A 26,037-nucleotide genomic window follows, 5' to 3' on the forward strand; every position below is an offset into this window, starting at 1 on the left:
AAACATAGCTGGGAAGATGCCTCTTTGGATAAAGCTCTTGCTGGTGCAAGTAGCAAATTCCTGAAAATCCTGGTGCTCAGGAGGTAGAGACAGGATCCCTGGGAAAAGCTCCCTAAGTTCTGGTTCAGCCTGAAACCTGCCTTAAAAAACAAAGAACTCCGAGACCAGCCTGGTCTACAGAGCTAGTTCCAGGACAGGCTCCAAAGCCACAGAGAAACCCTGTCTCGAAAAACCAGAAAACCCCCCCCCCCAAAAAAAACCAAAGAACTCTACCACTACACATGACCACACATACACACACACACACACACACACAAACACACGCGCGCGCGCACGCGCCACATGCATGCACGCAGAAAGAAAAGATGTGTAGCACCATCTCCTTAGGCGTGTTGCTTTGGGTGATCCTCTAACCTCCACACAAGGGCATAAAAATGAAATCTGAAAATGGACAAGATGGTTTCTGTTTTGTTTGTTTTACAGGGCCTAAAGTACCCCAGGCAGGCCTTGCTTACTACTGCTAAGGATGACCTTGAACCTCCTGCCCAGATCTCCAACTTGTTAGGATTTCAGGCAGAGATTCACTTCGGGGCTTCCCAATTCTAGGCAAATACCTTACCAAATATACTACCTTCCCAGTTATATAAGGTTTTGGTTTGTTTTTACTAAGAACCAGATACCTGTAAATAAAACATACACTTAACATTTAAAATTTTTTTCTACCTTTTTTGAGAGAAGTTTTCCACTCTGTAGCCCAAACTAGCATCTGCCTCATGAGCACTGGGGCTAGAGATAAGTGCCATTATTCTACATTGCAACATTGCTACAGTCTGTCTTATTTTATTTTACAGTTAATTCATTCATTAAGCACGTGCTTATACACATTCCAGTGCAATTCACCTGTGAGGTGAGCGTATGTGCTAGTCAGTGGACACCTTTAAAGATTAGGTTCTCTTCTTCCACCACTTTCTGGAATTGAGCTCACATCTTCAGACCTTGTGGCAAGCGCCTTTGCCCATGGAGCCACCTTGCTGTCCCTCTCTGCCTTATTTTAAATTCTGGAACTAGAAAAGTAAAGTAAAATCAAATACAAAGTTAAACTAGACGAACTCCCCTGTACTGGAACACTGCCAGAAACCTGATGCACTGTTGTGACATTAGTGATTCTACCTCCAAAGTGGGTGGGAATTGTTCAGTAGTGACGGGCATAGTAAAGGTAGAGAACCAAACTTTCCTATTTAGTGTGTCCAAAAATGGAGTGTAAAGTGTGCCAGTGAGCATACCAAGCCTTGGGCTAATTACGGAAAACTAGGAATCTCACTCTGGAGCCTCCTGTAAATGTGAGAGATAGCACACTGCATGCTCCACCCTGCCTGACTCAGTGCAACGTGACACATAACAGAAATTTAATGTCTCTTAAAAGCACGAGTGCACTCTCATTCTTCACCTTCCTGGGCCTTTTCTAAGGTCTCATAGTTGGCTAATCATTGACTAATAATTAACCATTTTCTCCAGTGCCAAGTCTTTGCCTGCTAGTCTAGTTTGTAGGCACTGTGTACCCCCCTCGTTTAAGAAGGCCTAGAGCCAAGGTGGTAGCACTTGCCTTTAATGCCAGCACTTGGGAGGCAGAGGCAAGCAGATCTCTTTTAGCCCAGTGTGGTCTATAAAGTGAGCTCAAAGACAGCCAGGAATACATGGAGAAACCCTGTCTTTAAGCCAAAAAAAAGAAAAAAAGGCCTTGGATTCACTACAAGTCCTATCCTCCCCTATTCTCTTTGCCTTCAATTCACTGTGTAGCACAGGTTAGCCCTAAACATTTTAGCAATCCTCTTTCATCCTGCCCTTCCTGGGGTCATAGGTATAAAACGCCACACCCAGAATAGAGTAGTTTCTCTGGGAAAATTCACAGTAAGTATTTGATAGAGAAGCACAATGCTGAAAGCATTTAAACATACTGGAAGAAAGCATACATTATTTAAATTAACTTTACCTTTATACTTTCTATAATAAAATCTTTGAAAAGATTTCATATAGCATTTAATTTGCTTTAATTAAAAACATTATGTTTATTTACTTACTTGTGTGTGTGTGTGTGTGTGTGTGTGTATGTGTGTGTGCACGCACCAACGCCCAAGAATGGAGGTTACATAGAGAGAGCAGTTCACTGCTTCCATCGTTTGGGTTCAGGGTTGGAACTCAGGTAGACAGGTTTGACAAGTGTCTTTACCCACTAAGCCATCTCACTGGCACTTGCATCCAAGTTTTAAGCTTCTCCTATTTTCCAATTCTTTCCTGGCATATGTAACACAGAACTTAACTGAACCAACTTTAAATTTTTACCAAACTTATCAAGCACACACCTCCTGAACAACAACAAAAATGTTTAGGGCTGGAATGGTGATGATTTTTCTTTTCTACTGTTCTCTCCTACAATTCAATTTAGACAGGATTCAGGGGAAACTTTCACCTTTGGGCCTCCAGGCTGATTTTGGACCTAGGATGAGCAGCCGATTGGAAGAGATCCTGAGGGGAAATGTGTAGTGACAGTGACAAGGAGGCGGGACTATGGGCAAGGGAGAAGATAAAATGAAACCACACAGGTCTCACACAGGTCTCCAAGTTTTCTCAGGGGCCAGGACACGGAGAAGACCTCGTGACTCTTGCAATGCAGTCAAGGGATTTCTACTGCCTCTTCATTCTTTCACCTACCTCTCACGCTTCAAGTACAAAGCTACCAGACAGGTGATTTAAGCCAACAATTCATTTGGCTGGAGCCAAATACACATGGGCCTTGCCCTGACTATGATGAAATGGGCGTGGTAGCGCTAGGAGGTTAGCCCAGTACTAGATGGTTGAGCCTTGAGATCACCAATTTGAGGCCAGCCTTGGCTACAAAGTGTGACCCTCTCACAAAACGTATCAGGCAGAAACAAAGGAAAAGTGGATAGAGGTTTCCCCCGCAAAGTTCTTTGGCGCCAGGTCTGGACAGAGCAACATTTTGTACTATACTTTCTTAATGAAGAGAAAAACTGCACCTTCACCCCCATAGCTGGGCAACATTCAAACACGATCCGAAACCCCTAACCTTACATTTATTTCAGTATTTTTTTTTAAAACATGTATCCCAAGCCAGGCACTATAGATTTATAAGTAGTTCTTACACCAGGTAGGGAGTGAAGAATAAGACTTGCAAACACAGAGTTCCAGTTTTCATCTCTCCTGAGTGTCCATCCCTCTGCCTAGTCTCTCAGCTCCCAGCCCAGTTGATGTGACAGGCTCCTGGCCCAATCCCCTTCCTGGTTCCCAGGCCGCCGGTGAACACCACCCGAGCCAATGGCTGCTGCCGCAGGGCGGAGGGGGCTGGCAGGAGGGGAGGGAGCGCTGGCTTTAGAACCACAGCTGCAGAGATTCCTAGGGCCAGAAGTTGTCTGAGTGCTTGGTGGGAAGCTTTCGGGCCAGATCCACGAGTCTGCGACTTTACGTAAGTGCTTTCCAGCTCCAGCGCGAGGGGAAAAGGGTTTTCTGGGCGTGGGCAAGAGTGGGTCCTGGCGAGAGCATCTCCCGGAACCTCAGCAGGAACGTGCCTTGCACCAGAAGGCGGGGGTTGGGCAAAGGGGGAGACGGAGGAAAATTTCATCTGGGGTCTGAGGCTCCAGGACGATCTTTTGCCTCCAGGGTGGGTGAGAGCTCCAAAGGGTTTCTTATCCCTCACCCGCTGCCACCACTTTTTCTGCTTATTGTGCCTGCTCTCTGGTTACTCTTAACTGTTGCCCACCGCCGGCGGGAGGTTCTCCGTCCTAGAAGCCAACCCCTACCCAGATTCCCTAAGGCAGCAACTGCCCTGGAGTGGAAACCGTGTGCCTAACTTCCCTCTGCCGTTCTTTCCCAGCTACTGCCATTCCCCAATCCATCCCTCCCTCCCTCCTCAGCCATTGGGAAATCCCGGAGCCCTCAGCCTAGGTTGCCTTCAGCTAGTTTCCGGTCAACTGCTAAGGGTGACCCAGCGGGCTCCTGAGGACCCCGTGGCTCCTGGAAGGGAGGGACTCCTAGAGGGTGCGGTGGCCCTTGGAAGGAACCTGGCCTTGGCTGCCCACCTTCCGCCCGCTCACCTCTCTATTTCTTACCCTGGGCTTCGGGACCGCGCCGCGACTCCCTATGAGTAAGCAGTTTTTTTTTGTTGTTGTTGTTTGTTTTTTTGTTTTCTTTCCGTTGCAGAACCTCTCCAGGCTAGCCCAGAGGTATCTTTCGATTCTCTCCCCTAGCCACGCGCTGGCGGTCCTCTGGTGTCCTAACTGCTCAGGCTTTGCAACCCAGAGCTCACCAGCCCAGCTTCGGCACCAGGGACCGCTTAGGATCCCTGGGAGGTTGAGCAAACAGGGTGGCTGGAACCCCATTCCCTGGCACAGCTGCACTTGCCTGTGTTTACTTTTCTCCACCCGCCTTACTTTAGCGACCTAATGAGAGGCCTGGGGACACAGACTACCCCCGCCCTGGCGGGTCGCCAATCCCAAAGTTGCTGCTGCCTTTCTGCTTGGTCAAGTGCTGGCGGTTCCGAACCTCCGCCTGGCTCCAGGCCCTAGCTGTTACAGCTTGGCTGACACTTTCCATCCTAAAGACTTCTTGATTTTCACTTGAGCTGTGTAACTTAACTACCCAAGTCGTTCAGGTCTAACTTGGATTTGAATTGGGGAGCCTAACTGTATAGGACCATACAGAAGGGATGCTGCTATTGCTCTTCCTGTTAGGGGTAATGTAGACTGGGTGAGGGCTTTGCGTGGCCACAGTAGTTAGAAGATGTAGATAAAGTTAAAATCTACTGAACAGTCAGCATTTGCTCCATTTCAACATCGCATGTGTTTGAGAGTCTAAAAATTTATCCCGGAGATGTTTACTGTGAATTGCAACTTAATGGCTGAGGTCCCACACATGCCATTGACATCACATGCCTTAAGTGTCTGATGCCCCGAGGGTAATGGTCACATGACTTCTTTAGACGTTAAAACAGGAATGCAATGGCTGAGGCTCTTATTCCAAAAGCTACCAAGACAAAACAGGGGGAGGGGGCAATGTGTGTCAGCTAGCTTCCGCTAAAGGGATGTCTTGGAATTGTCGGAGGGAACAGACGGGGATTTGTTGCTCTGATTTTTAAAAAAAATAAAAATTAAGCAAAATATTTTAAAAATGAAAAAAGAGGCACTGTTTTAAGAACAAAAGTTTGAAATACATGACATCCGCTTTCCAACAATTCCATATGGCTTTTCTAAATTTTAAAAATATTTTAAAATAATTTTCTAAGGAAGCTAACCTTTATCTCATGTCCCATTTCATTGCTAAATTCTAATTTTGAAGTCATATTTCACAAGATAGTGTTAAAAATATAAAGAATACCCATATTCCTTGGTCTGGCCTATACTTGCATTGAACTTTTCTCTATATTGGGCATCTACTTAAAGGTGGTGAATAATCCTTTGACTAAAATTAGCTATCAGTTATTTGTAGTTTGGACTAAATTGGCTCAGAAATCCTAGCCAAAACTAGTTGACACAAAATTTCCATAGTTGGTTAGGGATTGTGTTCCAGAGTGCTTTGGTTAGAAGACTATGAAATGACTTTCCCATATTATCCCATATTGTAATTGCTCCTTGGAGAAAACATGGCTGTTTCATTATTTCAGCTGTATATTATAACTATGGAAACAAGGTAGAGCAGCCAGGTGTGGTTGTGGCAGACACTGTAATCCCAGCTCTTAGAAGCTAGGGACAGCAGAATCAGGAATCCAAAACCTAGAAGAACTACATGATTAAAACCATAAGTAAATAAGTTATGGAAACAAACATATGGAAGAAAAGAAACATATAGGGTCGTCTCCAAGGTAAGGAACTTACTTACTTTTAAAAATAGGCTATTTGGACATATTAGTTGTTAAAAACAATGAATGCAGAAGCTACAGAAATGAAATGAGGGTAGGGGTTGAGGAGGCTTCGCAGATGGCTCACATGATAAAGCATTTGCTGGCAGTCCTGACTGCCAGAGTCTAATCTCGATCTATTGGGTAGAAGAATTGCTCCTGTAATTTGTACTCTAATGTTTACACATCATTCCTTGGCTTTGTGTGTGCATATATTCACACACACACACACACACACACACACACACACACACAAACAAATAATTTTTTAAAGTTACTGGGAATGTTTAAGAGATTTTTGCTTTGTGTCTTTCCTCCCAGATTTTCTATTTCTGTTAACCACTGAAGAACTTCTGTACCCCAGTTTCAGCTGTGCATAAGGTTCTGAGCACGAAAACTATAGCTATCTTAAAGCATACGGTTCTGTTTTCCCAACCAGCCTGTTGCTCTGATTAGCTACGAAGAAGTCTGAATTGTATCTGAACTCCTAGAGTTGAGCCCCCCTAGTGGAAGTGAAGTGACAATATAATTTTAGACTTTATTTATTTATTCACTTATTTATGTTTTTTTTCTGGGTCAGGGATTCTTTGTGTAACAGTCTTGATTGTTCTGGAACTCGCTCTGTAGACCAGGCTGGCCTTGAACTCATATAGAGATCCACCTACTTTTGCCCCTGGAGTTCTGGGATTAGTGTGTGCCATCATTGCCTGGTTAATTTTAGACTGACTTAATCTCTATGTTTCTTTTTTCTTTCTTTCTTCTTTCTTTCTTTCTTTCTTTCTTTCTTTCTTTCTTTCTTTCTTTCTTTCTTTCTTTCTTGACTGAATTTCTAATAAAAATTTAACTTTAAAATAAATCAGTCAAAGAAATTGTCTATGAAACTCAGCATTATGACTCAACACTAATAACCATTGTTAATTTCCTACTTTGAAAAATGTTTAGATAGATATATAAAATAATATTAGTTATAGCTGGATGAAGATTAACACAGTCTGTATGATTATTGTTGTTATTTTGTTAATCTAAAGTTATTTCAAAATTGGTTTAAAGCCAGTTATGGTAACATGCATCTCTCATTCCAGCATTTAAGTGGCAGACATAGAAGGATCAGGGATTCCAGGTAATGCTTGAGCCTACCCTGGTTTCCATAAGAGCCGGTCTCAATAAGTCAGGAAGAAAAGTATTTTACAGAGTTTTTTTTTTGAGTTATACTGAAGTTTTTCTTCTTTAATCATTATTTAATTTTTTATGCAATACAATTTGATCATATTTTTTTCTCCCCCAACTCCTCCCAGATCCTATCCACTCAGCTTCATTTGTTCTCTCTCTTTCTCTAAAAGCAAAATAAATATCAACACAATTAAGACAAAAACTAGATCTAAATCATTTTTAAGAGGTGGAATACTGATAAACTTGACTGCAGCTTATATACATCATAGAAAACCAGAATCATGAGCCTGTAAGATGGCTCAGTAAGTAAAGGCACATAACATCACCTAGCCTGGTAACCTGAAATGGATCCCCTGGGCCCACATGATAGAAGGTGAGATCTGATTCCTGAAAGTTGTCTTTTCACCTCCTCAACATATGAGCCAAGACACAGTAAGATGTCCTGCATCCCAATCCATGCTAAACAGAATCACCACTAATTTCAGGTCCGCAGCGCATCTTAAATTGCCCATACATTTAAAACAACCCTCATTGCTGCTGACTTGTGATTTAGCATTATTTAATTAACTCATATTTTTGTTTGTTTGTTTGTTTTTCAAGACAGGGTTTCCGTATAGCCCTGGCTGTCCTGGAACTAGCTCTGTAGACCAGGCTGGCCTCAAACTCACAGAGATTCTCCTGCCTCTGCCTCCTGAGTACTGAGATTAAAGGTGTACACCACAACTACAAAGTGTGAGTCCAATTCTTAAATCATACCCTTAGACCTAACCAGTTGCCTGGAGTGCAAGCTAAATTATATTTTGCCTCTGTTGTACTAAAGTGTCTAATCTCTTTGACGCTCTTTTAAGTCTGATTGCTAAAATGTGCTTAGGTTTTGTGGCATTTGAAGTATAAGGATTAGTAATGATGATTGAGTAGTATTTTAAACAAGATAAGTCTTTCTGTTTTGTTTTTCAAGACAGGTGTCTCTCACTCTGCAAACCAGGCTGGCCTCAAACTCACAGAGATCTGCCTGCCTCTGACTCCTGAGTGCTAGGATTAAAGGTGTGCACTGAGATAAGTCTCTTCTACAATGCTGTACACATATTAGCCTTGACTTTGACTATTCTGGCAAAGTGTTAGTGTCCAGGGCACTATCAAAAACTGGTGTGAGAAGTCCTTCTGTCAATGTGTTGCTTTTATTGGTTAATGAATAAAGAAACTGCTTTGGCCTATAGCAAGGCAGAACTCAGCTGGGGGGGATGACTAAACTGAATGCTGGGATAAAGAAGGCGGAGTCAGGGAGAAGCCATGTAGCCCTGCCAGAGGCAGATGCCAGAACTTGACCTGGTAAGCCACAGCCTTGTGGAGATACACAGATTAATGGAGATGGATTAATTTAAGATATGTGTTTGCCAGAAATACACTTAAGCTATTGGCCAAACAGTTTTACAAATAGTATGGTTTCTGTGTGGTTATTTCAAGTCTGGGCAGCCGGGAATGAATAAGCGGCCTCCTACAACAAGAAACAGAGTGAAATTTTCCTCCTAGGCAAAATAGTATGATTGCTACTGAGAAAAAAAAATGGCAGTTTGGCAACGATGCTTAAGCAATAAAGTGACGGATGCTCTTGGAAAAAAAGAATAAATAAAGTCCACTTCTTATTCCATATTCTGTTTTAGGTGTCATTTCTATTTGACTTTCCATATTTCTTGATATCATATTCTTATATTTGACAATGGCAGGAATTTGTAATTGTATTCAGTCCGGTATACTCTGGGTGGAATGTATATATACCAGGCCATTTTTTGCTTATAGCTGATTTTAAAAGTAGCAGGTATGAAATCAAATTTGAAAATGAACATCTATCAATATAGGACAGCTTGAGTATCTTGTTTTTAGAATTATTTTGTACTTGTTAGTATGACAGGATATTGGTGGAATATGATCTAAAGGGAAAAGTTTGATGGATAAAAATAAAACTAAGGTTAGAAGAAATTTAGAAGCCTTTAATACCAGTGCTCGGGAGGCAGAGACAGGTGGATCTCTGAATTCCAGGCTCTGTTTACAGAGGCCAGCCTGGCCTACAGATTGAGTTCCAGGACAGGCTCTGAAGCTACAAAGAAACCCTGTCTCGAAGGGGAAAAAAAAGACCGAGGGTCTAGCTGAAACTGGAGCTTGCCTATTTGGCTAGACTGCCTGACTGGTAAGCCCCAGTCTCCTGTTTTCACCTCCTCAGTGCTTTCAGTACAAGGGCCACTACCTACCTCCTGTGTCTTTTTTACATAAGTGCTAAGGAATCTGAACTCAGGTCCTCAAGCCTGCACAGCAAACACTTTACCGCTGAACCATCTCTCTAGTCCTTAAATGCCATTCTTAGAAGCCAGCCTCAGAATACGTAGGTCCATTTATTTCAGTTATGGAGGTGAAACAATTTCAAAAGATTCACAGCTAATTTCGGTCACATTGAAGGTTGCCATATTTTTAGCACTTGTAAGAAAAATGTGAGTATGGATTGTTCTAGGGATGAAGAAACATTACATTTAAAAGCAAATACTGTGAGAGGAGAGCAGTTTTCCAGGACAGGGCTGTAATCCCCGCGCCTGGGATGTGAGTGCATATAGTGAGTTCCAGGCCAACCTCAGTGGCATAGGATGTAGTCTCAAAAAACAAAGCAAAACAAAACAAAAATATGAAGTGGAAAGTATATTGGACATGGTCTCAGAGGAATTGCTGCTGAACCATAATTTAACCTTGAGGAACAAATAAAATTGTTATATTGGTAAACAGCATTTAGTCCATACATGCACTAGACACAAAGCATTTTCTCTTTGGAAATATGGAGTAGCTCAATGATATCAGTTGGCTGAAATTTCTTTTTAAAAATGTCAGAATTCTGGCCATTCTCAGTTCACTGTTTTGTGATTTTTTTTAAAAATGTGTATGAGTGTTTTGCCCGGGTATCACTTGTAGTACCTGGTGCCCATAGAGGCCAGATAGGGGTGTCAAACCCCTAGATATGAAGTTAAATACAGTTGCAATCTGCTATATGGGTGCTAGGAGTCAAACGGAGGTCCTCTGGAAGATCAGCCAATGCTTTTAACCACTGAACCATCACTCTAGCCCCTGTTCCCAGGTATATTATCATTTAACTCTGTTTCATTTTCTTCAGGCCTGGATATGGATGTCAGGACCTCCTTCATGTCAGGCAAGAATTCTACTACTGAGCTATCTGCCAGGCCCACTTATTGCTTTCTATTTTGAGATGGAGTCTTTCTTTTTTTTTCTTAAATATTTATTTATTATGTATACAATATTCTGTCTGTGTGTATGTCTGCAGGCCAGAAGAGGGCACCAGACCTCATTACAGATGGTTGTGAGCCACCATGTGGTTGCTGGGAATTGAACTCAGGACCTTTGGAAGAGCAGGCAATGCTCTTAACCACTGAGCCATCTCTCTAGCCCCTGGAGTCTTTCTTAAATGCCAGGCTAGTCTCAAACTCACTTTGTAGTCCAAGGAGGCCTTTGAATTTGTAATCCTTCTGCCTCAGCCTCTCAAGTACTCTGGATTATAAGCTTGCATCCACCAGGCCTGGCTACAGACTGATTTTATAACATGTGAAACTTAAATTTTCTTAGCTGGGAGGTGGTGGCACACGCTTTTAATCCTAGCACTCGGGAGGCAGAGGCAGGTGGATCTCTGTGAGTTTGAGGCCAGCCTGGTCTACAAGAGCTAGTTCCAGGACAGGCTCCAAAGCTACAGAGAAACCCTGTCTCGAAAAACCAAAAAAATTTTTTATTAAAGGTTAGAAATGTGATTGATGATAAGCGTGGCAATGTTTACTATAAATAAGGTCTGGAATCCCTGGTCTTTTATCCCTCTACTGGACAGATAGGCACTTTTCAGTAAATCACTGTTGTCCTCGTATGTGGAGCTTACTTGATTTTTGAGGCATCTGTTTTTAATCTGTGCATTTCATAAGCTTGCTGAAAGGATAAGTGAGCTACGTGAAACCTTGACTCTTCAGCAGACAAGTACTATAGAAATCCAGCATACTGTAGTACATCATGACTATGCTAGGGCTTTAACAGGGCTTTCAGAAGACGGGTGTGGCTCAATGGAAAAACATTTGCGCTCTGAATTCATTCCCCAGTATCTCTCTCTCTGTCTCTGTCTCTTTCTGTCTCTCTCTCTCTCTCTCTCTCTCTCACAACACACACACACCCACACACACACACACACACACACACACACACACACACACACACACAGAGAGAGAGAGAGAGAGAGAGAGAGAGAGAGAGAGAGAGAGAGAGGCTGTTCTTATTATTTAAGCCCCGAACATATCTATACTTGAATGTATATGATCTCCAGCTTACAAGCAAAGGTATGCTACTAAGTAAGTTGAATGTAATGGAAAATCAGAAATATCTAATAACAGCAGAATAAAAACCTACATGTAATATTTTTTGTATTTCCTCTTTCAAATATTATGCAGAAATCGTGTTAATGTCATCAATTGATTTTTTCCTTGCAAATTTATGGTTCTTTTTCTTTATTGGTTGTCAGTACAAAGTCTCTTGTCTTCTACTTCATTCTTTTTCGTCATTTTTAATTAGCATGCACACATTTAGGTTTCATTATGTCATTTCTGGACAATTTGTTTGTTTTCCTATACATCTCTTTCCCCTTTCCTCCTTTATCCTTCGCCACTTCCTCAAGCTCCTTTCTGCTTTCATCTCATGTGTTGTATCAGTTTCCCCTTCCTCATTACCTCTCTCCTCACTTAATAGTCTCCTTTCTAGTTTCACAGCCCATGGCCACACTCACCTCTGCTTATCTACATATGTATAAATATTATGTGTTAGGATGCATATATGAGAGAGCATATATGATGCATATATGAATCTGGGTGATCTAACTTAAAATGTTTTCCAGATATTCATTTTCTGTAAATTTTATTTTTCTTTATAGCTGAATAAAATACTCACTATGTTTGTATTACATTTCTTTTTACCCATTTATCTGTTGTTGGACGTCTAGGCTGATTCCATTTCCTTGCTGTTGGGACTAGAACAGCAATAAAAATAGAAGTATCTCTGTGGTAGGATACAGTGCCCTTTTGGTATATGCCAGGAATGATGAAAGCTGAGTCATGGGAGTTCTCACTTAATGTAAGGTTTTGCATTTAGTTACTTTGTGTATGTGCCTTTTTCATGGTGCGTATGGAAGTCAGAGGACAAGCTGGAGAGGGTGGAGTTCTTTTTTTCTATCCTGTGGCTCTCAGGAATTGAACTCAGGTCATTAGGCTTGTTGTCAAATGCCTTTACGTGCTGAGCCATCAGGCCAGCTCAGTTAAAAGACTTGAGAATAACCAAGAATCATGACTAGTTCGTAAGAGTAGGCTATTTTTACTCCTAAGAATCATTTTCATTTTTAAATTGTGTCCTCTTCCTTCAACCATCTGTGTTTTAAAATATTCACTAGGAAAGGCATCTTGTGTAATTCTGAAACTAGCGCATTGAAAATAGAACTTTGATTAGCTTAAGTTGTGATACACATATGGAAAATGAATACATATACACATAATTATATGTAAATATAGAAAGTCCTTACTTTGTATAAAATGCAATAGACTCTCAACAAACGTTTCCATTTATAGCTTAATATTTTATACTATCTTTGTGAGAGATTTGGATCTTATAATTTTCCACTAATTGGAACCCTTTTCTTAATACAATTTGCTACTAAGAAAATAGGCTGTGGGGGAGGCTGAAGAGATGGCTCAGCAGCTAGAGTGCTGCTTGCTGTTCTTACAGAGGTCTTGAGTTCCATTCCCAGCACCCACATAGGGTGGCTTACAACTGCCTGTCACTCCTGATTCGGGACTCTAACATCTTGTTCTAGCTTCTGAGGGTAAATACACTCATATGCACATACCTCCCCCGCATACAAACATAATTAAGTTAAAAATAAATCGAAAACAGGAAAAGACTGCAATTTTTGGCTTGATTTAAATTTTGCATTGATGTGTGTGTGTGTGTGTGTGTGTGTGTGTGTGTGTGTGTGTGACGCTCACAACTCAGAGGGCAACTTGTGTGAATTAGTTCTTCTTCCACCATGTAGGTGTCCCTGGGATTTAAATTGGGTCCTCAGGCTTGGCAGCAAACATTCTTCCTCACTGAGCCATTTCACCAGCCCTTGTTGGTTTTACTTAATGCCATTATGAAAATTCCATTTTCTGTTGCTTTTTCATTGTGAATGCAGATGATTTAAGGTGTAGTCAGCTTTGCTTAGCTCAGAAACCTGTTTCTCATTGAATTCATCTTTTTATGAGGATATGCTATACAGCAGTCTAAAGAACTTCTCTTCAAAGGAAAATTAGAAACATGACTCCTAATAAGTTACATGTACTATTTACAATAAACTCATAGCCATTAGCAAATATAGCTTAAACAAGGATGAAAGGTAATGGTTAATGTTGAGGTCAGGTTTGGATGATGGGAGAGGAGGCTTCAAGAGTTTGCAGTTTTCACAGAAATAGAATACCAATGTTGGAAAGATTGCTTTAGAGAAAAATAGCATAGACAAAATAAATGAGTGAAATCTGAAAAGACACAGGATTAGAAATTAAATCAGTATTCTTTAAAAAATGTTTGTGTGTGTTTGTAATTGCTCAAGGGCAGAGGAATCCTCTCAGGAGTCAGTTCCCTCCTTCCATGGTTCTGGGTTCAGGTCGTCATGGTTGCTGCAAGCACTTATCTTAATATCCTTTCCAAGGTAGCATACAGTCTTGGAAAATTGATAAATTTAGATATTAAATTTGAATTTATTATTTTCATTTTTCTTCTGGTAGAAGTCTTCAAATGCAAAGTCCAGGAAATGAAAGGTTTTGAGACATTCAAAACTATTTTAAACAAACTGGGTATAGTAGTGCATGCCTTTAATCTCAGCACTCCGGGAGGCAGAGGCAGGTGGATCTCTGTGAGTTCAAGGCCAGCCTGATCTACAGAGTTCCAGAACAGCCAGGGTTATGTGGAAAGACCCCGTCTCAAAAAAAAAAAAAAAAAAAAAAAAAAAAAAAAAAAAAAAAAAAAAAAAAAACTAAACCAAACCAACCAAACCAAAAATGTTTAAGCAACTTATAAATCTTCAGCTTGCAGCTATAGCTGTACCATTTTTATTTGTGGTTATGAGGAAGTTATCATTTGTCTGAGTATGTTTCTGGTGATTAAGCCCAGGTCTTAGTGTATGCTGAGCAAACTTCATATGACTGAGTTACAATTTCAGCCCTTATTCATTTGTTTATTTACTTAAATTTTATGACAAGATCCTGATAAACTTTAAATTTTGATCCTGCTGCTTCAACCTCTGGCATAGCTGGGATTGCAGGCATGAATGAGTTAACAGACATGGTTTAAATAATCACATCTAATAGTTGTCCTATCATAATTTAAAAATAGAACCAACTTAATGAAGTTTTAAAGGTTATATCAACAGATTACATGTTCAAAAGTACAAGTAACCTCAAGCATTTTTTTTAATTTATTTATTTATTAAGGATTTCTGCCTCCTCCCCGCCACCGCCTCCCATTTCCCTCCCCCCTCCCCCATCAAGTCCCCCTCCCTCATCAGCTCTAAGAGCAATCAGGGTTCCCTGACCTGTGGGAAGTCCAAGGACCGCCCACCTCCATCCAGGTCTAGTAAGGTGAGCATCCAAACTGCCTAGGCTCCCCCAAAGCCAGTACGTCCTCCTGAATATTAACCTTCATCAGGCGATGAAAGGAGACAGAGACAGAGACCCACATTGGAGCACCGGACAGAAATCTCAAGGTCCAAATCAGGAGCAGAAGGAGAGGGAGCAGGAGCAGGAACTCAGGGCCGCGAGGGGTGCACCCACACACTGAGACAATGTGGATGTTCCATCGGGAACTCACCAAGGCCAGCTGGCCTGGGTCTGAAAAAGCCTGGGATAAAACCGGACTCAAGCATTTTTTAAAAAAAAATCTAAACTCCAAGAAGTCTAGCTTCTGTTAGCTCTCAAATGAAACTCAAGCTAGCATGTAGTATTGACGGTACCGGCAAGTGAAACCTTCCCAAACTAGAGATCTGTAGAAAGAAGGAAGTTTGGTATGTCTAGTAAATTGAAGTTTATAGGTATAGACATAAAGGAAGGGGGGGATTGAGCATATAGTTCAGTGGTAGAGTATTTATTTGCCTGGTATATAGCAAGCTCTGTGTTTGGTTCCCAGAAGCAGAAGCCTGTAAATTCCAGCACTTTGGAGGCAGAAAGAAGAGGGTCAAAAGTTCAAGATTACTTTTGAGGCTAGCCTAGAATACATAAGACACTGTCTCCTTAAAAAGGCCTTTAGGCTACTAATAAATAGAAACTTGGGTAAACTATAAAATGTTCTCAAGTACATTTAAGTATCTATCTCTGTCTGTCTGTCTATCTATTATCTATCTATTATCTATCTATTATCTATCTAGATAGATAGATATCATACATAAATAACTCATGAAGTAATATGAACATCTCCTATGAGTGGTTTTTATAATCCATTCAGTTAACCAAAGTGTTTACTTTTAATTATGTCCACATGTGTGCATGTGCACTGAATGCATACATAAATGTCCACAGAGCCCAGAAGAGAGCACTGGATTCTCTGAAACTGGAGTTACAGCTAGTTGTAAGCTGCCACGTGGGTGCTAGGAACCAAACCCAGGTCTTCAGTAAGAATAGCCAGTGCTGGTAACTGCTGAGCCATCTCTCCAGCCCTATCATTAAAAAAAAGTATTTAATTAAGACTGCTTATGTGCTGAGATGACAAACAGGGAGAAAATAACTCCTGCAATTTAGGAGAAGAAAAAGGCACAAAGGTAATATTGGTTCTCACAAAATCTAAAATTTTTATTATACTAATTAATGTGTGTGCGTGTGCATGCATGCATGTGACATCAGGACAACCTGTGCGAACCGGTTCTTGCCTCCCGCCTTGTTGAGGCAGTGTCTCTCTTGTTTCTGCTGCAGCTCTGCTTCTTCCAGTCCAGACGGATGATGCTAAGGTGCTTCTTCTCTCCACTTCCCGTTTCTCTGTAGGAGTGATGGCTTTACAGATGTGTATCACCACATCTGGTTTTTTACATTCTTTCCAGGATTGAACTTGGGCCATCAGATTTGCATGGCTATCACTTTTACCTGTTGAAACAGATCCTTTCCCTCTTAGAAATATTTTGCATGGAGAAATGAATTTAAATATGGTCTTTTTTCCTGAATATAAAATAATTTCTAAATTTAAACTTTGTATGGACAAAGACATTTACTTATATCCCAGTATAATCAAATCTAAACTAAGAACAAATCACATTTAAACATTGTTATTTCTTTGCAATAATTATTACGTCCTAAAAAAGGAGCCCACTCTGAGTTAATTTTACTTAAATAGAACATTGCTCAGCCTATAAATGAAGGTCAGCAGACACCAGTGTCTTGGAATAAAATAGCCCTTTGGCTAGAAAATGTGCCACACCCCATTTTGTTTTTACGAAACTAAAATTCTTTCCAGCTTTACTAAATTGTAGATGCTGTGTCCAACTACAGTAGTAGTTGGTTCTGCTGCTGTGGAAATATCCAGATATTCATGTGTACAGAAGCCCTTAGAAATGTTGGCTTGTATAAGCACTGCTCAACCTTTCTGTAGCTCCTGTTCTCTTAGGTTCTCTCTGACCTGTCTATAAAGTGCAAGTAGCTCATATAGCTGATGGTGTTAATTTTCTAACTTGCACTTCATGGTTTTACAGACCTTAGACTGGGTAGGAGTACCTGGGATTTCAGATCTGACAGTTGCTCCCTCTGGTAGGACAGAATCAAAGCAATACATATGGATTTCTACAACAGCAGTGAGAAAGTCCTGCCAACTGATACAAGTAGGGATTAATCAAATAAATCCCAAGGAAAACCTCTGCTCTGGTTCTTTCATAGTGGCCTGACACACAGCAGGTGCCATTTACAGTTTTCCCTTCAAATTCACAAGGAATTGATTCCAGGAACTCTCTCAGATTCTGTTGTTCACAGATATTTCAGCCCCTTATATGAAGTAAGATGGTATTTGCATATAACCCATGCATGGTCTTCATCCTTGTGTGAGGAGGTAAGAACTGAATCAAAGGCATCTCACATTCTAAACTTAACCACTGAACTATGTTCACACCCCTCTCCCACATACATTAAATCATCTTTAGGTTCCTCAATACCTCATAGAATATCTTAGCAGATGGTTGTTAACTGGATTGTTTATAGAATGAGGACAAGAAAAGATCTATATAAGTTCAATACAGTCAGTCACAGGTCTTTCTGAATGTTTTCCAGCTGGTGTTGGTTGAACCCATAAGGAGCATATAGATAGAGTGTACCTATTACTATACTTGAGTTGGCAAAAAGGAATGGCCCTGAAATGTCTGCTGATAGACCTGAAGGTCTGGAGATATGGCTTAGTGGGAGAATTTTTACTGGGTTTAGATTTGAACCCCAGGAAGAAGAAATGATGGAGTGAAGGAAGGAAGAAAAGAAAGAAAAAAAAAGTAAAGGTTGGGGCAATAAATCATATTGAAAAAACCCAAATTGGAAGACCATTGATTTATGACACAATGACTTCCTGCCATGGCAATAATCAAATGGTATTTTTGCTTTTATTTACTTTTTAGCTAATTTATTTACTTACTAAAACTTTTATTGGCATAAGTTCATTGTACAAAATGAAAGAATTAACCATGAAATCTTTATCCAAATACATAATGTACTTTGACGATATTCACCCCAATACCCTCTCCTTTCCTCAACCTCCATCTCTCCTACAGGATTATTTACTCTTTCCAAATAGTCCCTTGAAATTCACATCGTGTATGTGTGTGTGTGTGTGTGTGAGAGAGAGAGAGACACATGCGTGCAAATTGCTAGAAGGAAATTCAGAAAAACAATCCAAGATACAAACCTAGGCAACAAACTTTGTTTTCTATTCTTTTAGGAAGAATCATGTAGCACAGGCTAGCCGCAAGCTTGCTAGGTAATTGAGGATGATCTTAAACTTCTGCTTATTTTGCCTCCGTCTCTCATGTGCTGAGATTATAGGCATGTATCTCCACACCTGGTATAGGTGGTACTGAAGAGCCAAACCACAGCTTCATGCATTAAGAAAGCACTCTACCAAGTGCTATACATTCAGGCTGGTCTCAAACTCAAAATACTCCTGCCCAAGCCTTCAAAGGACTGGAATCACAGGAATTTTTTTTACCATACCTGGCTTTAGATGATTGATTATGAATGAATGCTTTGGATATACCTTGTTTTGTTTCTTGTTTTATGGTTTGGTTTTAGTTTGGTTTGGTTTGGTTTTTCGAGATAGAGTTTCTTTGTGGAACATCTCTGGTTGTCCTGGAACTTGTTCTGTACACCAGGCTGGTCTTGAACTCACAGACAACTGCCTTTCTCTGCTTCCAGAGTGCTGGGATTAAAGGTGTGCACCACCATCAACCCAGCTTGTTTCTTGTTTTTAGAGACAGTTTCACTATGTAACCCCATTCTGGCTTGAAATTTGGGATGTTGCCCAGGCTATTTTCTAAACTGTAATTCTCCTGCTTTAGCTTCTTTGTATGCTGAAGGTGTAGGCATGTTCCATTACCTACAGATAGATATGATTAGTATCTTCTCTCTTTTCTTTTTAATTTATTTAGTTTATATGTGTTTTTTGCTTGCATGTACATATGTGCACAATATGCGTGCCTACACCCATGGAGGTCAGAAATGGGTCTCAGGCTCCTTGGAACTGCCGTTGTAGTTGATTGGGTAGAAGCTTCCCTAAGTGGATGCTCAGAACCAAAATCAAGTCCTCTGCAAAAATGAGTGCTCTTACTGGCTGAGTCATCTTTCTGTCCCTCAGTGTGGATGGCATTTACATGGTAAGAACTGCTGAACTTCATTATCAAAAAGGAAGCTATGATACATTCACATTTTGATAGGTTTATTGAAAAACTGCATGTATATGCCCATTCTATCTTCTTCAGGTAAACAGTTCAACACTTATTAGTCCATCCCCCATCTTGTATGTCATTACAATCCATTTTCTTTTTTAAAAAATATTTATTTATTGTATTTTATGTGTATGGATGTTTTGCTCTCACATATGTCTTTGTACGATATGCATGCCATGTCCCCACAGAAGTCAGATGAGGGTGTCAGATCCCCTGGAACCAGAGTTAGGTACAGTTGTGAGTCGCCAAGGAAGTGTGTAGGCAGAGAATCTCAGACCTGAATGATCACACAAAAACTATATTAATTACAACACTATTTGGCCAATGGCTCAAGGGTATTTCTAGCTAGGTCTTATATTTTAAGTGAACCCATTTCTATTAATCTGTGTATTGTTATGAGGCTGTGGCTTACCAGGTAAAGCTCTGTTCTAGTGTCTTTCTCCCTTGGCAGCTATATGGCAGCTTCCTGACTCTGCCTATTCTCTATATATCTCTGTTCAGATTTCCCACCTTACTATATTTTGCTCTGCCATAGGCTCAAAGAAGATTCTTTATTAACCAATGGTATTCACCGCATACAGAGGGGACTCCCATATCAGGAGTGCTGAAAGTTAAACCTGGGTCTTCTGCAAGAACAAGTGCTCTTAACTGCTGAGCCATCTCTTCAGCCCCCTATAATCCATTTATATATATATATATATTTCAGACAGAAATGCTGGACTTTCTACCCATAATTCTCCCAAGATACACACCATCCTAACCCTAAGGGACTACTAGTCTACTATGCATCTTTATAATTTTTCCCTATCCTGGATTTTTATATGAATTGTTTTTTAGTTTTTTTGTGAATTAAGTCTATTTTGCATCTGGCTTCTTCACTTGTTGCAGTGCTAAGATCATCCACATTCTCAGGCTTTACTGGTTTTGTATGCCTGATCAATGTTTGGTTATACAGCTATATCCATCATTCACTCGGGTGGTCATTTGAATTGTTTCTACATTACAGTTATTATAAATGATGGAACACATCAGTATTAAACGTTTACCACAGGCAAGATTCTGAGGTAAAAGGTACTGATAAGAATGCCTCATTTATTGCTCCTATGCTGCTAATGTGAATCTTAGTGTGAATGACTGGCTATTATTTTCTTGTTATTATTCATTATTTGGCTATTAATTTTCTACCTATGTATTTATCAGTGATTTGCTTCAAGTAAATTTTCCCCTTTCCTTGAGTAATGCAAAATAAATGAAAGATCTTAGTTTTCTTTGGGTGGGGTCAGGCAGGCTTTTAAAATGTACTGCTTGGTAGATGTTTAGAATGTTTGGTTAAATATGTGTTATTGTTGTTTTAGCCTCTCTGTGTGGCGAAGACTGGCCTCAAACTCATGATCTTTCTGCTTCTCCTTCCCCAGTAACTGGGAATAGAGGCACACCACCACACCCAGACACATATTTGTTTCATTACTTTCTTGACTACTGAAGAGCAAAGATAAGCAATGTTAAATAGTAAATGCTTGAAAACAATGGTTATCTTTAACCTAAAGAATTACCGAATGCTTCTATTTTTTAAATGTGTTCACATAGAACAAACAATTCAAAGGCTACAAAGGACCGTAGTATATAGTGAGAAATCCTCTTAATGCTTGACATTTGCAAAAGAGATTTGTGTTTTGTGGTTCAGAAGCACAGTGGTGGGAGGGCTCTGTTGACTTTGTAGGAGTAAATATGAGAGCGGGAGATGAACCATTTCAGCTTCGAGCACATCAGGTTCACCACGTGATGTTAGGTGAAAGTAGATGATAGCAAACTAGGTGTGATGGGACACTTCTGTAACCCCAGTACTTGGACACTGGCACAGGAGGATTGCCACAAGTTTGGGGCCAATCTGGGCTGTCATGAGATCCTATCTCAAGATCCTTTAGAGGAATTAAGAAAAGAAAATAGCTGATAGTCCCTAGAACACTATTTTGCTCTTGTCTTCTAGTAAATTGGAATTTATTGACAGGTGGTGGTGGCACACACCTTTAATCCCAGTACTCAGGAAGCAGAGGCAGGTGGATCTCTGTGAGTTCGAGGCCACTCTGGGCTACAGAGTGAGTTCTAGGACAGGCTCCCAAGCTACACAGAGAAACTTTGTCTCAAAAAAAAAAAAGACAAAGAAAGAAAAAAAGAAAGAAAGAAAGAAAGAAAGAAACTTTCTAGTAGAGGTGGCAATGAAAATAACATTAGTAAAGTATATTCAAGTATTTGTTGTTGTGGCAAATATATTAGAGAAACAGTTTAAAGGAAAAGATTTATTTTGGACCACAATTTCAACCCAAGAGAAGCTGACTCCATTGCTTTGGACTTGAGGTAAGGCAGAATAACTAGGTCCTTGTGAATGGTGCAGATTACTTCATGTCAGCCAGAAAGGGCAGAAAGAAAGAGACCCGAAACTTTATACTTCCATCAAGAACATGGCCTCGTTGACCTGTTTCTTCAGCACTTTTGTTCAAAAATTTCTATTATCCTGAGTAATGACATCAGATTATGAATCTATCATTGGTTGTATCTAGTGATTATGCCAGCTCCTTTGAATTTTGGTATAGATCAAAAATTTTTATGCAGGTTAAATACCCTAGTGGATTCAGGGATTGATTATGTTTTGGAATTTTATGGTTTTGTTTTTTATTGATAATTTAGTGGGAATAGTTTATCAATATTTATACTAATTTTTGGAAAGACTATGGGAACAATTTTTAAAATGATGTTAGTTGGATTACTGTATATATTTTATTCATTTATTTATTGTTTTGTTTTTTGAGACAGAGTCTCCCAAGACAAGCCCTGTGTTGTCTAGAACACCCTAAGTAGACCAGGCTGATCTCAAAGACATAGAAAACTGCCTGTCTCTGCCCCCTAGGTGCTGGGCTTAAATGTGTGCACCACCACACTTGGCTTCTTTATTTAGTTCTGAATTTGATTTTTATTCACTTTATTTTGAGATAAATGTAGGTTCACACATAAATGTAAGAAATGACACAAAGACATTTTGTGTTACCCAATTTCCTCCCGTGGTAGCCGCTTGCTAAAACAGGATAATAATATCTATCTCAGGATACTAACATTGATACAGAAAGTCAAGATGTAGAACATTCCATCACCTCCAAAGTGTCTTTTGTTCTCCATTTATAACAACACATACTTCCTTCCTTCTTCCACCCCTGTTCCTGAAACCCAGAAATCACCAATATGTTATCTTTTTTTATACTTTTTTCTCAATTCTGTAATCTATATAATGGGACATTTGGGAATTCGAGTTCTCTCCCTCACTCCCACCTCCCTCTCTTCTCCCACCCTCCTTCTACCCCCTCTATTTCTCTCTTTCTATTTTATTTATATGCAATGCCTTACTATGAGCCAGGCTAACCTCGCTTGAACTTGTGATCATTCACCCTCAGCGCTTGCTCAGGCATAGGCTACCAAGCCTGGGAATTGGCTTTATTCATTCACTGTATTTTTCTGGTGAGTCTTCCAGAATATTGTACATATCCATTCTTTGTTCCTTTTCATTGCTAAACAGCAGTCTGTGGGTGTGGGTGTATTGCTATTTAACAATGCATCCATTCGAGGACATCTGGACCATTTCCAGCTGTATTTTGTTGTTGCTTAAAAAAAGTGTTCCAACATCTCCACACCCTGGCTGTCTGGTACACGGTTTGTTTTGCACAATCACTCATGCCTAGGAAATGGACCTTTATTTGTTTATTGGAGGGTGGAATGCATGCGTCATAGCATACAAGTGGAGTTCAGAGAACAATTTGCAGGAGTTGGTAATTTCCTTCCACCATATTGGTCCCAGGGATTGAACTAAAATCATCCTTGGTTACAAGTGTCTTTACCCACTGAACCATCTTGCTGGGGATTAACTTTTGACTTCAAGTACCCTAAGCACATGCCCTACCATGGAGCTAAACTCCCTGCTCGTTTCCAAGTTTTTTATTGATATAAATAAAGGTGCTATAAACATTAGTATGCAACTACTTGCCCAAATGTAAGTTTTATTTTGGGGAAGTTGTTAGGGTATGAATATGAAATGTCTTGCATAGGATCATATATTGAATACTGGATGGTTCTCCTTTGGAAACTTTAAGAGGTGGAGCCTGTCTGGAGAAAATAGGTCACCGAGGATGTGTCGTTGGGGCTATATTTTGTGCTGTGCACTTCTTGGTCTCTGTTCCTGTCCACTATGAAGAGACTAGTCTCTGCCATGTGCCACTTGTTATGTCCTGAAGTTCTGCCTTACCATAGGCTAAAAATCAATGGAGGCAAGACCGTGGACTCAGAAACCTCTGAAAGCATGAACCAAAATACTTTGTTCTTCACTTACATTGTTCATGTCAGATATTTTGTCACAGTTAACTAAAAGTCTAACATGGAGATGACTATCCGAAGAGTACAGTCACTGAGTTGAACGGTAAGTTGAATGTCAGTTGTATAAGGAACTGTCAAATTATGGTGGCAGAGCAACTATATTGTTTCCTACTTTTCCAAGCAATGTGTGAATAGTCCAGCTTACCCCTGTATTTCCCTATCCTTGACGATATCATTGTTTAGTCATTCCATCAAAGGTGTAGGGATAAACCTTCCCTCCTCCCTAATGGCTAATGATTTAGAACATCTTTTCAGGGGTTTATTCTGCGTTTATATATTCTTTTTTGTGTGATGTCTACATGTCTTTTGTCTTTGTAATTGGGTTATTGTGTGATGTTGAATTTTTAGTGTTCTTTATATGTTATAGGTATCAGTCCTTTGTTAAGATTATGATATACATTGTTTTGTCTGGTTTAAGCAAGGTCTTTCACAGAATGAAAAAAACTTTGAGACTGGTTACCCAGTTGCCTCTGAGGTTGGCCTTTGATTCTCTACTCACTTGTTTTTAATTCCCTTGCGTTTTGATTATAGGCATGATCACAAACACCCACCATGCAAAAGCAAAAGAATTTTAATGATTCCCAATATTTTCCAATTAGCAATATTTTAGCAATACTGAAAATTTAAAAATTAGCAATATTTTGCTTTTTTGATGCCATGTCCAAAAACGTTTCACCAAATCTGATTGTGGATTGTTTTTCTTCAAATGTTTTCAAAGACTAATTTTTACAATTAGCTCTATGATCCATTTTTAATTTTTCTTAATTTTTAATATTAATTTTTATTTTATATGTCTGGGTGTTTTGCTTGCTCGCATGTCTATGTACATGTACACCTTATACTTTTAGAGGATAGAGGAAGGTGTTGAACCTCCTGGAACTAGAATTCTAGATGGTTGTGAGTTGCCATACGGATGCTAGGAATCAAACTGAGGGCCCTTAGAAGAACAGCCAGTGTTCTCAACTGCTAAACCATATCTCAATCTTTACGGCTCTGTTTTGGTTTGCCCTTTGATAACGGTCTTTGATATATAGGTTGGAATGGTCTGGAAGTTGTTATGTATAGGTCAGGTTGGCTTTGAACTCATGTACATACACACTTTTCTTAGGCTCCTGGGTGCTGAAATTACAGTATAATCCACCATACTAAGCCATTTTAAATTAATTTTATATAAGGTTTAAGTAATTGTGTTTTTGTTTGAGATAGAATTTATGTAGCTCATTCTGATTTTTAGCTTACTATAACAGAGGGTGGCTTTAAAATTGTTTGTGATCCTTTTGCCTCCACTTCCTAATTACAGGTATTGCCACTGCATCTGACTTTTATGTTTTTTTTTTGAAAATATTCTTTCATACAATAAATCTTGAGCACAGTCCCTGTTTCCTCCACTTCTCCTAGCCCTCACCTCCCCCCTCCCCTAGATCCACTCACCCCTGACTCCTGTAATCTTTCCTCCCCTTCCTTTATTTGCTTATGCTTATCTACTGGTTCTACCACTATTCCTACATGGGTAGGCTTTTTTGCATTCTTGTAAAAAAAAGGTCATTGGCTCATGAAATAGCAATATAGTTCAATGGTTGGCCATATTCATTATTTTATTTTATTTTTTTAAAATTTTTCCATTCAAAAATTTCCACCCCTCCTCCTCTCATTCCCCTCCCACTCCCCTACTCACCCTCCTCTCTCCCCCTCCAGCCTTAACAGAGGGCAGGGTGCCCTGCCCTGTGGGAAGTCCAAGACCCTTCCCACTCCATCCAGGCCTAGGAAGCTGTGCATCCAAATAGACTAGGGTCCCAAAAAGCCAGTACAAGCAGTAGAAACAAGTCCCTGTGCCATTATCAATGGCTTCTCAGTCAGTCCCCATTATCAGCCACATTCAGAGAGTCCGATTTGATCACATGCTCATTCAGTCCCAGTCCAGCTGGATTTGGTGAGCTCCCATTAGATTAGGCACACTGTCTCAGTGGGTGGGCCACTGACTTCCTTGCTCATCTTCTCTCTCCTGCTCTTCAACTGGACCTTGGGAGCTCAGCCCAGTGCTCTGATGAGGGTCTCTGTCTCTATCTCAATCCATCACCGGACGAAGATTCTATGCTGATACTTGAGATAATCATCAGTGTGATTATGGGGCAAGGCCAGTTCAGGCACCCTTTCCTCTGCTGCCCAAAGATCTAGCTGGGGACATTCCCGTGGAAATGTGGGTTCCCCTCTAGAGCCAAGTCTCTTGCCAACCCTAAAATGGCTCCCTTAATGTAGATATCTTCTTCCCTGCTACTATATCCGCCTTTCCTCCATCTCAGCCCTCCCACTCCCCCAAACTCTCCCCAATCCTTCCCTTCTTCCTTCTCTTTCCCCCTCTCCCCTTCCCTCAATCCCATCCCCACCCTTACCCCCATCCCCATGTGGCCATATTAGTATGCAAAAGATGCTGGGTTACATCCACAGTATGCAATACTTGCATGCACTCTATGACACTGCTTCTGGGCCCTGGGGGAAATAGCTTTCTGTCCTGGGACACACATACAGCACACATATA

The 26,037-nt window shown here is 40.4% G+C and overlaps 1 protein-coding gene across 4 annotated transcripts in view; it reads left to right on the forward strand.

Moving 5' to 3' along the window:
• Pls3 (plastin 3) overlaps nt 1–26,037 on the forward strand; it is a 113,204-nt gene that overhangs the window by 16,481 nt on the left and 70,686 nt on the right. The window contains exon 1 of one of the 4 annotated variants that reach the window (XM_005368504.3): nt 3,355–3,481. The exons of 2 other annotated variants lie outside the window; for them this stretch is intronic. Coding sequence is in view for 1 of the 2 variants with exons in the window: in XM_013354236.2 (XP_013209690.1) it covers nt 4,156–4,159 (4 nt within the window). In the remaining variant the exon portion in view is untranslated. Of the gene's footprint in view, nt 1–3,354; nt 3,482–4,065; nt 4,160–26,037 lie in introns of those variants that run through there. One more of the 4 variants, XM_013354236.2, reaches the window with a different exon arrangement.

This window comes from Microtus ochrogaster, unplaced genomic scaffold, assembly GCF_000317375.1.
Source record: "Microtus ochrogaster isolate Prairie Vole_2 unplaced genomic scaffold, MicOch1.0 UNK34, whole genome shotgun sequence".
Lineage (NCBI taxonomy): Eukaryota > Metazoa > Chordata > Mammalia > Rodentia > Cricetidae > Microtus > Microtus ochrogaster.